This window comes from Lepisosteus platostomus, chromosome 13 (genome assembly GCF_059453375.1).
Source record: "Lepisosteus platostomus isolate fLepPlt1 chromosome 13, fLepPlt1.hap1, whole genome shotgun sequence".
NCBI classification, from domain to species: domain Eukaryota; kingdom Metazoa; phylum Chordata; class Actinopteri; order Semionotiformes; family Lepisosteidae; genus Lepisosteus; species Lepisosteus platostomus.
The window spans coordinates 13,903,542-13,915,408 of NC_142623.1; the positions used below are offsets into that span (position 1 = coordinate 13,903,542).

At 49.5% G+C, this 11,867-nt stretch overlaps 2 protein-coding genes across 6 annotated transcripts; one reads left to right on the top strand and one right to left on the bottom strand.

Annotated features, from left to right (window-relative positions):
- The first annotated feature begins 1,907 nt into the window (after positions 1-1,907).
- c13h19orf67 (chromosome 13 C19orf67 homolog) lies at positions 1,908-6,769 on the top strand. 5 transcript variants are annotated; one of them, XM_088603299.1, is made up of 8 exons: positions 1,908-2,056; positions 3,135-3,316; positions 3,753-3,882; positions 4,536-4,680; positions 4,861-4,961; positions 5,406-5,633; positions 5,755-5,910; positions 6,336-6,769. In XM_088603299.1, exons 2-8 carry the CDS (start codon positions 3,187-3,189, stop codon positions 6,478-6,480), a joined length of 1,035 nt encoding a protein of 344 aa, XP_088459425.1. In that variant the 5' UTR covers positions 1,908-2,056; positions 3,135-3,186; the 3' UTR covers positions 6,481-6,769. The 5 variants fall into 5 exon arrangements, with proteins under 5 accessions (XP_088459425.1, XP_088459429.1, XP_088459428.1 ...); XM_088603303.1 differs by having other exon boundaries at positions 5,406-5,531; XM_088603302.1 differs by having other exon boundaries at positions 1,916-2,056; positions 3,139-3,316.
- A 642-nt stretch (positions 6,770-7,411) lies between these two features.
- On the bottom strand, positions 7,412-11,867 carry LOC148649992 (uncharacterized; the record flags this gene model as incomplete). The annotated part of the gene is made up of 1 exon (XM_088604919.1): positions 7,412-11,867. A coding segment is annotated over one exon (738 nt), but the record flags the coding sequence as incomplete, so codon positions are not given.

The following is an 11,867-nucleotide window of genomic DNA, read 5'->3' on the forward strand; positions in this document are numbered from 1 at the left end:
TTACTGACTGTTCCTTACACCCCTAAACCGGACTTTTCACGGGGTGACGCCAGACCGGAAGAAACAGTGTGGGCTCCTTCGGGTTTCAAGAAGAAAGTCCTCTCAGAGATTTCAAATTCAAACAGTTTAATTGGCCTGACTGGTGAATTACACAGTGTTGCCAAAGCAGACACAATCAATACAACATCTACAGACATTTCCAATACAGACCCATCACTGGACAGTGCCTGTCTGTCAGCAGTTACTGTCTCAGTGAGCAGAGACACTGGAGAACCTGAACACACTCACGCACACACAGTCACACGCTCCCTGGTCCCTATGGGCTGTGAGGCAGTGGGGTGCCTGTATGTCAGGGACAGAGAGACAGGAAATACGTTACTGTCCTTTCCTGCTCACAGGAAGTCTGTCTGTTTCACTTTTTACCCAACACTCCACTCCAGCCCTTCACACTTACTGCAGTTCAAACACACACACTCCTAAATACAAACAACCACACATGAACAAGTACATCAAGCGCGCTGCCAACGCCTTCGCCACACACACTGAGAGCTGGACACATTGTTAATACCAACACAAACTCAGGAAAGAAAATGCTCCATGCAAATTGGAAATTTGCTTCTTGTCAGATTCACCCAGAGCAGTGTACAGTGTACAGAGGCTGCAGAGAGTCCGCAGTGCTGGGGAAGTTCAGACACTACTCTTGTTTTAGAGGAGGGAGAGAGTGAGGGGGAGGGTCTGTCACTGTGATACAGCACAGCTGTGTTCCTGCACTGTGCTGTTTGCACACTGCCCTGTGATGCAGCACAGCTGTGTTCCTGCACTGTGCTGTTTGCACACTGCCCTGTGATACAGCACAGCTGTGTTCCTGCACTGTGCTGTTTGCACACTGCCCTGTGATGCAGCACAGCTGTGTTCCTGCACTGTGCTGTTTGCACACTGCCCTGTGATACAGCACAGCTGTGTTCCTGCACTGTGCTGTTTGCACACTGCCCTGTGATACAGCACAGCTGTGTTCCTGCACTGTGCTGATTGCACACTGCCCTGTGATACAGCACAGCTGTGTTCCTGCACTGTGCTGTTTGCACACTGCCCTGTGATACAGCACAGCTGTGTTCCTGCACTGTGCTGATTGCACACTGCCCTGTGATACAGCACAGCTGTGTTCCTGCACTGTGCTGATTGCACACTGCCCTGTGATACAGCACAGCTGTGTTCCTGCACTGTGCTGTTTGCACACTGCCCTGTGATACAGCACAGCTGTGTTCCTACACTGTGCTGATTGCACACTCCATGCCTGAGACTCTAAGACTCACTGACGCCACATCACTGTTGTATTTATATATAAACACGGTAGCAGCAGCAACAGCACTAGTGGAATTATAACCAAATCTAAGAGACATCTGCTTTGTTGCACTGAGAAGTAACATTCTGAGATCCCTGCCGTGTCAACTATAGGCAGTCGTTTAGGCGCCGCCTTGCGGCAGGAGCGGGAATCGCTCAATGCGGGCCATCATACAGCACGATGTGTGCGAAGGACAGTCATCCGAGGCGAGGGGCGAGGGGCGAGGGCTCTGACTCTGGGGTGGGGAGCAGATCTGACCGCCACAAAAAAAAAACACGCAACAGCATTTCCACAGAGAAAATGGCAGCTGCTGTTGACGGAAGGAACTAGTGGCGCACGGGTATGTTTACAGTATACTGTATATAAGCGGGTACTTATCCTTGACCTTGCCGAACCTGCAAAATGTTTTGACTCTTTTCCCCCATTCCGCGCACGCTTTCCCACAGTGGCTGTCAAGAGTTATCTACCTCTCAGCCGAAACGCTGTTTCCCTGCTTCTCTTTTCAGCATGGAATTAACCCTGTACTCGTTCCTTCGCACCCCGCAGTGATCTCTGTTTACTGCTCTATTCCGGTCATGCTGGTAAGACACGCCCCTGCCTGAACTGGGGGAGGCCGGCTGTACTTATCAGCCAATAGGATTGCAATACACCCTCTGCGCGGGCCGGCAGATCACGTGCGGCGCCGGAGGCGGTGCCCCGAGGCGCGAGGGCGTGGTGAGTAACGCCGTTGGACTTTTATCGAATGAAATTTATTTTTCTAAGTACGGTTATCAATACTTTCTCCTCACATCCGCGACCACACTACCTTGTTGCGGATTTTAGGAGCGAGGGTCAGCGAAAACATCCAACATTTGTTTTGATATGGCTAAAATTATGTTCTTGTTATTATTAGCATCAGTTTTTTAAATATAATTAGTCTCATTATATACGATCAATTTGTAAAATGGGGCGGGTACATTACGCTATCATTGTATAGTCCAAACCATTGTAATAAACTAATATTGTTATAAGTTTGAACGAGGATCCTAAATGTGTTGTTGTTTAATACCGTAGTTACAGTATAAAGGTTTTCGTTGTTATAGTATAAATGTATTTTACATGGTATACCACAGTTAACTATGTTGTAGTAAAGTGTTATATAGCTGACTACAGTTTGATGTGGTGTAGTTTATTACAGTTCGCCATGGTGTATTATAGTTTACTATGCTGTAGTATAATTTATTATAGTATACTAGAGTTTACAATGTAGTATTACAGTTTAATATAGTTACAATATAGTTTACCATGGTGTAGTACCCACAGGTAAGGACACCTCTGATTTTGCCCTATTATACCACAGCTCCGCTGGTCTTTACTGTGAGTTACTACAGGAAGACATGGAGACTGGTCTAGTGCTCTTTAGCACAGAGTGTGAGGTCTATGTCAATCCTCAGCTATGAAGTTTCTGATTGTCTTATTGAGAGCCCAGCTGTGTTTGGGGCTGAGCAGAAGAGACTGCCAGGGGACCTGCCCCAGAAACAGGAAATTGAGAGCTGGAGTGTGTAGGCGAGCAAGAGACAAGCACTTCTTTACAGAAGCAGGTATTTCTGTTGGGGTCTGTGGCAGTCTGCCTGCCTGCCTTCGCTGTTAAAGATCCGACTGTGTGTGAGAGAAATGATTCAATAATATTTCAGAATCGATTAGCTATTGATCATCAAACAAGCAGGGCAGATCGCTTCTGGTCTTTAAACCATCTTGTGTTCTCAGAACAGCTGCTTGTTTGTGTGTGTTTAGCTGTCAGAGTGTGTTTCAGATAGACCCACTAGAGACAGCAGAAGGCAATTGTATCCTCCCCACTCTGGGAGATGACATCCGTCAAGGCCCAGTCCCAAGGGAATGAGCCAGGGGATTTTCCTGAAGACGACCCCAGGCAAGAGACCCTGTTCCTAGGCACCAGTCAGGGAGAGACACTGGAGCAGCCAGCTGCCTGGGATGGTGAGAGAGCCTGGGGTCATCTGATCCACACCGAAAGACCTGCACATCAGTGTGAGGCTCTTGTCTGTCCACAGCGATCTCTCCAAACTGTGATTGAAAGTGGTCTTCACTCTCTTTGCTTACACTATCTGTTGGATCTCCTCTTTGACACAAACGAGAGTCGTTCCCCTCCTACACCCAAGGAGCTCTAACAGGCAGTTCTGATTGTGAGTGAGTGTGCCCTTCCGGTAGTCCAGCTTGTTCACGGCAGGCCTCTCTGCCCTGCCAAAGCAGCACACTGCTCTGCGTGTGGCTGCGTGTCTTTGGCTTGACAGATGGCTCCAGGAGGGTGGGAGCTACAGGCATGCTCCTGTCGTTGAGTGTATTGCTGCAGACCGAGCCAGCCACAGGCCGCCCCCTGGCTGTGAGGAGTACTGCTGTCCGCCTCTGTCCACAGAGCTCCCTGGGAGCCACCCCTACACCTACTGCCGCGTCAGCACCGTGGACGAGAAGCTGTGGCCGATCGAGCACCACCTGCAGTGCCTGCTGAAGAAAGTGGACGAGTTTCAGATGCACCTGCTCTACAGGTGGACAGGATCACACTTCTACACCAGCTTGTACTGTACTTTGTGATGCTATACACACCAGTACACTGTACTGCAGTGTATAGTGCAGTATACTACAGAGTAATGCTGCAAAGTGTACTGTAGTTCTCCGCAGTCTAGTACAGTGTAGTACTACAAAGTGCAGTATGTTCAGTGCAGTCTAGTACAGTGTAGTACTGTATAGTCCAGTAAAGTCTAGTACAGTGTAGTACTGTGAAGTGTAGTGCAGTCCAGCGCAGTCTAGTATGGTGTTTTACTGTGAAGTGTAGTATGTTCAGTGCAGTGTAGTACTGCAAAGTGTAGTGTAGTTCAGTACAATCTAGCACACTCCACCAGGGGACATTACCCAACCTGTAGTAGTACTGAAACAAACTACAGTGCAGGACAGCAGCCCAGTGCTACAGGGGGCCTAACCCATTCAGTTTAGATCCAATGGACCCCCCATGTTTCAGATTCCGAATGAATAGAAAAGTACTGCTTAGCCTAGTTGTGTACCCTCAGAGGCTCTCCCAAGCCACACACCACATCCACAAGTGAGGGGATCCCTGATGTAACAGGGGAATTGAGCACAGGGTCCCCCTGTGCAGTGCAGTGCAGTCCTGTGACTCTGATGTCTATCCGTCTCCGGGCTGCAGTCGAGATCGGATGCCGAAGGAGGGCTTCACCGAGGCTGTGCTGACCTTCTTCAGGAGCTGCCAGCCCTACTTCGCCTACCTGGAGTCGACCGCACGCAGCGTGGCCCCCAGCCACAGGCCCCTGCCGCAGCCCGTTCGGACACGGGTGAGAGACCAGACAGGCGGGCTGAGCCCGGGAGGGGGAGAAGGGCGAGAGAGTGGGGAACGCAAGGACGGTAACATGGAAGGTAGCAGAGAGAGGAGGTACTGCAGTAGATGTGATCACCCAATAGTCTTACCTTTCACCTTCTCTCTGTGTCCGTGTCTACCTCTGCCTGTCTGCCAGCTGTTACAGTTTTCCCACCTACTGTGCAGTCGATTGGAACAGCTGGTGCTGATGTATGCCTCCCTTGGCCTCCTGTCCCTGGAGGAGACTGACCCCTGCAGGTACACCGTAGTACTACACCCGCACTGCTCAACACCCCACACACAGACCCCCGCTCGCTCTACTCCCTTCCTCAGCCTGGCCAGTGTACTTTCTCAGGGTCAGCAGCGAAGCCTAGAAATCTGAGAGGAAGTACATTTAAGAGCAGGGGGCTCAAGAGAGGCTCGGGCAGCAAAGACCAAGTGCCCTAACAGCCAGTGTCAGTGGTCCTGATGTCCCTAGCTGCCTATGATATAAACAAGAAAACAACTGTGACATACTGTGCAGAACACAAAAATAAAACCGAATGAAAAAAATTACTGGAGGGTGGGAGCATGAATTAGTTTACCTAGTCATATGGTCCCAGCCACTACCTTGCCTCCCTGGCAAGTTATATCAGGTAAATGGGCTCGACTTGTTCAGGGACCCTCTCTTGAGTTGTTCTGCTACCCCCCCATCTCTCTCAGTCTCTCTCAGTTCCACTGCGGCGAGGTGCAGCTCGGGCCGGGCTGCCGCGTCTCGGCGTTCCGCTACTGCCGCCCCTCCCCCTTCCACGCCGGCGGCGCCCCGGGGCCGAGGAGCGGGCTCTACAAGTGCGTCCGCTGGAACGTGGAGAGGGCGCCGGGGCGCAGCTGGAGGGAGGCGGCTGGAGGATGGGCAGAGGGCGCGATGGAGACGGGCGTGGAAAACGAGTAGTGAGTGAGGCGAGGCGGGTGGTACGCGGAGTCCGAGCAAGAGAGGATGAGGACTGAATGAGCGGACCCTAGTCTCATGGCAGAGCATGGTTTCCCCTCTCACCCCTGCGTGTTTCTGCAGCTACTTCCTGTGCTGCGAGCTGCCAGCAGGCGGGCTGAGCAAGACGGAGAGCGGGGGCGGAGTGGCCAGCAGTCCACTCAGACCTCCGTGCGCCTGGTCCATCGGGCAGTGGGTCCAGATCGACCCTGATCCCGAAAGGAGTGACATCTATGACTGGTAAGAGGAGGGAGGGGCAATGTAAGTAGTACTGCTAATGCCGAGCGCTGCTTTACGTTGAGCAGTAGGTGGCGCTCCTCCCTCTAGATTGTAACTTCCACACCCATGGTGACCACAGCAACTGTACTGTAAGAAATGCTGTTCTTTGGATAAGATATTAAATCAAGTTCCTGACTACTTGGTCATATCTGTTGGTCAGAGCAGAGGTGTTAATCACACTGGACTCCTTCTAGCCCCCCCTTACCTGAACTGCGGCAGCAGTTTCTTGCTGCTCATTGGGACTGCACTTCAGTCGGAGGTGAAGCAGAAGTGCACTGGGATGAAAGTCATTCTTCATATACAAACTGTACTGGTGCTTAGAACAGTGACAACAGCAGTGCGTGTCCAGAACAAGACTCCTACAGGTCTGCATCTCTTTCTCTCAGGGTGTTGTGCGTTGTGCCCAGAGGGGAGTACAGGCCACTGCTGTTTCTGGGGGAGGAGGAGCCCACGGTCAGCACTGCCACCGACTACCTGTTAGGGGTGCTGCTGAGACAGGGCCTGGGGAAGCCAGGGACCGAGGGCTACTGAGGTCCCTGCGACAACATGCATCAAAGCCACAGCACTCAGACAACCACTGCAACAAAAATTCATGATTTATGTATAAACTTGCTCTTCCACTTCTAACAGCAGCTCAGGTCACAGGTCTTCAACACTGCCATCTAGCAGGCCACTTGTGGTACAGCATCCTACACTGCACTTCTCACAGGGCTGCACTTCCAAGATATTTACAGCTTTCTTACATTAATACGAAGACCTATCATATTTCGTACACAAGTTCTTAAAAAGCATATTAAAATTGGTAGACTTGCTATTAAAATACACCCTGACCGGTCTCCTTTCTTACATTCTTCAAATTAATTTAGCTTTATTTGTCTATATGGTGCTTTTCACTTACCTTTCCAGAGATCAGGATACAGGACTTGGCTCGCTTGCCGCTTTATGACACGCAGGGCAGTCAAAGGCGACAGAGTGCAAGAATACTAAAAACAAGCACAGCCGATGCAGTGTGGCCTTGTTTTCACACAGGGTCTCACAAACACCTTCCTCTGGCCCAACTTAAGACCACTGGAATTGTTCTTTGACAGGATTGCCTTCCATTCTGCCTCAGTGGCTCTTTCAGTTTCTCAGGAGCTGCCCAATCCCAGGATCTCACCCATATCCATCAACAACGACCGCCATCTTGTGAACCTGATACCTCTTTATTCCCCCTCAGCCCCTCATCCTGAACTGCAATATCCTGCCTCTAGAAGGGCTGTCTCTAGGCCTGTAGTCTGACCACTGGCACAAGGTCACAATGTTGACCTTCAGAGCTCTCTGGTGATCTGGCAGCAAGAGACCTCATGATGGAAGATCACCCCAGCGGAGCACAGGCTTGACCCAGTACACTAAGTGAACTTTTCTTGATTCATTTTCTTGTATGTTTATGTGTACACTTTTTAGTGAAAGAACAATTGCAGAGTTTTATTAAAAAAACATTTTATTTTAGGAAAAATGAAATAACTACATATTTTACATAAATCAAACAAAAAATTAAACAGTTTTCCAAATTCAAGAAAATCAACCTTTATATAAAATCACCTCCCTTCCTTCCAGCTGAACCACAGCCTCAATTACAAAATAAACTTTCCAACACTGGAGAAAAATCACATTTAGCTGCCATTTCACAGAACCTCGAACCTCCAGCCTGAGGCCCATGCGTCTCCCCTTTCCCTTTTTCTTTCAAGTTACAGGAGGCGTTTGACCTAATTATTAAATTGCACAACTACACAAAAGCACAACCATTTACTGAAAACACATCCTAAAAGATTGAAGACTGGCCTATAAAACGCTCTTCTTCAGTCTGTAGGGTAAACAAATGACCTGACCTGAGCTACTGCACACAAGCATTCAAACATCAGAATGAAAAAAACCTGCCTTCTCCCGAAGTCTATAAGACTTAGGTTCAGGATCAGCTGAACACATTTCTCTACTACACGTTTGTATTTGCAAGTTTCAATCCCTTCTGTAGTGCGCTCAGTAACTTCTAAGTTCCTTACTTAAAACCTACTTCACAGCTTTTCATCTGCCCTACAGTGGAAATAAAAACAACCTGCATTCCCTTTTCCCGATGTCAGAAATGCACAGGCACTGCCATCTCCCTTCTGTCAGAAAATAGAACTGCAGAAAAAAGTCCAGCTTTTATTCAAACATTTACTAAGGTCTAAACAGGGAATTTATGTTCTTGCATTAAGGACAGTCTACTAAATAACAGTTCAGCAAATAAAACTAGTTCCTATTGTTATAAGCACCTGCAGTGCATTGGCTTGGCACAAAAGTTCATGCTTAAGTCTTTAATTGTTAGAACAATACTATCTCCAGAAGTCCTTCTGATACACGCATGCTGTGCTACAATCCAGTAGTACAGTGCTGTTTATTCACATTTTCACAGTATCCTGTGTGAATAGATCGTACCATCTGACTGCTGTCCCACCCTGCGCTGCTAGAGCCCCGAGGTGTCACAGGTTTCGAGTGCGGTCTTGAGCCTGCTCTGTAAAGAGCACCCGAACAGGAGTACCCAGGGGTTTGCTTTATACAGAACAGTAAAAGCCACCTTTAACTCAGGACACCGTTGAAAGCCATTGGTCCTCGTACCATTTGAGACTAATAAATCTTTAAGCACATAAATTAAATTAAATGTGGTATCGTACCAGAAGTGTTCAGAGTGTAAGCAGGTGTGTAAGATAAACCTGAAAGAACTACACAACCATAATCTCCCCTTCCCTCCTCCACTGTGACAAGGGAGGGCTGCCAAAAAAAACTGGAGTCTAGAAGAGGAAGCCCATTACAGGGCCTCACTGATCCCTGACTTGGCCAGTTGCTCCCTCACTATGAATCAATTGTCAAAAACAGTAGGGAAAAAAAGGAGAAAACGCAGAGATCCACAGAATTACGGAGAAAATAGTGCAATAGATAAAAAGTGGAAACTCTTATCATTTAGGTGATTAACCTCCAGAGTTCACAACTGCCCCTGGTTCAACGTGCCAGCATACATCACTGGTTTTGAAAACCGCTTCTGCATCACCCTTCTGTTAAAAAGAGTCCATTAGGAACTACAGCAGCTCAACTCTGCAAAAATGTTCAGTTCACTGGAGCTTTGTCCACTGACCATTATTCTTCAATGGTCTAAAGTACTAGAGAGCAGAACCACAGTATCATTGCTAAAGAACCCTGGTACCGGACTCGAAGTACTGACAGTGGGAAAACAATCCCGAACGGACAGACATCTTCTGATCTGCAGTGAGATCACCTTTCCTGTAGCTTTGGAAACAAGGCTCAGGATTTAAGCATGCATTTCAACAGGCAAGACTTTTGTCTAAAACCTGAATTTCATGCTCAATTTATTTCAGCCCTGTATCCCTGAAATGTATCCTGTCATCCCTGAATCCAGACTGGCACAAAAACCATACGAGTCTCCTGAAGAATAAGTGCCGTAAAAATGTAATAGCTGCTTCAACAGGCACAACACCTGTAAACAGAATATTAACCACAGAACATGCTGCATTCAGGAGAGAAAATATTAAAAGACAAATGCGGAGAAAGCAAATATGCTGCAGACAGAGCTGACTCTTGCTGCTGATGCTAGCTCTCTGAGCCACACACCAATCCCACTGTTCTCAGAAACTTGGGCTGGCCAGCTGTCTGCCTTCTTCATTGTTACAGACCTCTCTCTTCCCCATGAGGTACCCTACACCCTTTTTCTCCCTCTCTCTCCACTCTCAGCTCCTTCTACCCCTCTCCTTTGACTAAGCCCTGGCCTAGCCAGCCTCTCTTGCTCCCACTGTGCCCCTCTGTCTCCAGTCCACACCAACCAAATTCTTCAATAGCTAGACATGGTCTATGCATTGGCAAAAATTCAAATCTGCTAACTTGTTGCAGGAGTAGAAACACTGCTGCCCCATAAAGATAATGAGCTGTTTTTCTCCCCCACCCCCCCCTTCAGTCCCCTCTCTCTCTACTGCAACACAGCCCATCCTCCTCTCCCCTCCCCCTCACTCCGTTCACCCTTTGTTCCTCCACTCCTCTGTTCTGATTATGACATCAGCAACCGCAGCGTCCCCTCAGACAGAAAGACCCAGGAAATTATGTCATGGCCTTGGAATGCCAAGAGGCCTCCCACACACAGACTCCTCTACAGCACATCGCCAACAAAACAGCACAGATGAAGCCTCTATCCCTCCATCTCCCTCCCAAAGGAGAGAGGAGAAAGAATTTCAAACTCTCATTTTACTGCCGTCATGTTACGCCCAGAGCCCAACCAGATTAAAGCATGACCTTCGACCTCTCCCTTCCCAAAACCCACTTCCAGTGTTGTCGGCAGGATGGCAGCACTAATGTTGTAAGCTGTTTGCCAAGAGGCTTCAGCTCTGTTTTTTAGTTCACTGCCTGTTCGAACAGCACAAGGCTCCGTCCCTCTGCCCGAGATCCTTCCTTCTGCAAAGGAAAACAAGACTGATACCAAGTCCAGCAGTCAGGAGTCATCCTTCAATTAGAGATCATCATTAATTAAAAAAAAACACATTATTAAAGTAAACACTATCAAGAACCCCAGCTGGCAGTGATTCATGTTTTCCGTGCAGGTGTTGCCTCACGCCGGGAGGATGAGGTATTGCACCTGTAGCCTGATTGATGATTGATAGCTGATGGATCTCAGATGTGTCTCCAGCCCAAAACCATATCAGTTGTTGATTAGGAAAGCCAGAGCAGACAGCCCTCATCTGATTACAGATTCCTTAGATCCCTCAGATGGCTTTTGCTTCCTGCTGCAAATTGACAGTTCTGACGATTATACATTAGACACTTAATTGATTGCTGATCAGTTTTCAGATTGAAATTGATTGGTTGCCGACTGCTCTCCCTCCTTCCAGTAGTGATTATAAATAAGGTGCCGATTGGTGGTAGGGTGGTTTTTCACCCTGTCGCTGACCAGGGGTGAATTATCGGTTATTGATCAGTGATGGATAAGGATATTGCTCAGTGGCGTGTCTTTTGATTGAAGATGATTTCAAGTTATCAATCAGTGATGCTTCCAGGTTTTGGAATGGAACTGAAGTGAATGAGCTGAAATGAGCAGCGCTGGACGGCGGGTTATTGATCAGTGATGAACAGGTATTGATGGCTGGCGTGCTCCCGGCTGTGCCTCAGTGGTGAGTCTCCAGTTCCACCACGGTCCAGTCACCCTGGCTGCAGCCGTGGTCCTCGGGGGAGTAGCTGGTGACGGCGGTGATGCTGGCACCGGGGGGGTCAAGCGGAGAGAGCAGCTCGGGCCAGCGGCTCGACTCCAGCGGGCTCAGCGTGCCCCCCGAGCCGGTCAGCAGCAGGGGACAGCGCTCCCCCGCCAGCAGCAGCGTCTGGTTGATCAGCTGCTGGACCATCTCCGCCTTGTTGACCCAGTCCAGCTCCAGCAGGGGGCGCTGCGGGTCGGGCCGCTCCTGGCTGTGCAGGTCTTCCTCCTTCCCCGTCGCCGCCTGCAGCTCCCCACACTCCTCTGCCCCCTCCCGCCGGATCCACACCCCTTCTCCCTCCTCTTCCTCGTCCGTGGTTTCCATGGCCTCGTAGATGGTGCTGAGCGCGGAGGACGGCGAGAGGAGCACCGCCACTGGTGCCGTTTTGTTCTGCTGCTGCTGCTCCTTGCACTCCTGTTCCTGGCGACATGCTGGCTGCGTCTCCTCGCATGGGATCTCCCAGTGCAGCGGGGCTTCTCCACCCTGCCGCTGCTGCTGCTGCTCCTCCGGCTGCGGCTGCTCCCCTCCCAGGAGTTCAGGGCTCCATCGGAGGAGGTGGCCGCCCTCGTTCTGCCCCCCGCCTGCAGAACAGTCAAGATCTCTTGGGAAAGTGTTGGAGGAGAAGGACGAAGGGAGGGACGTAAGGGAGGAAAG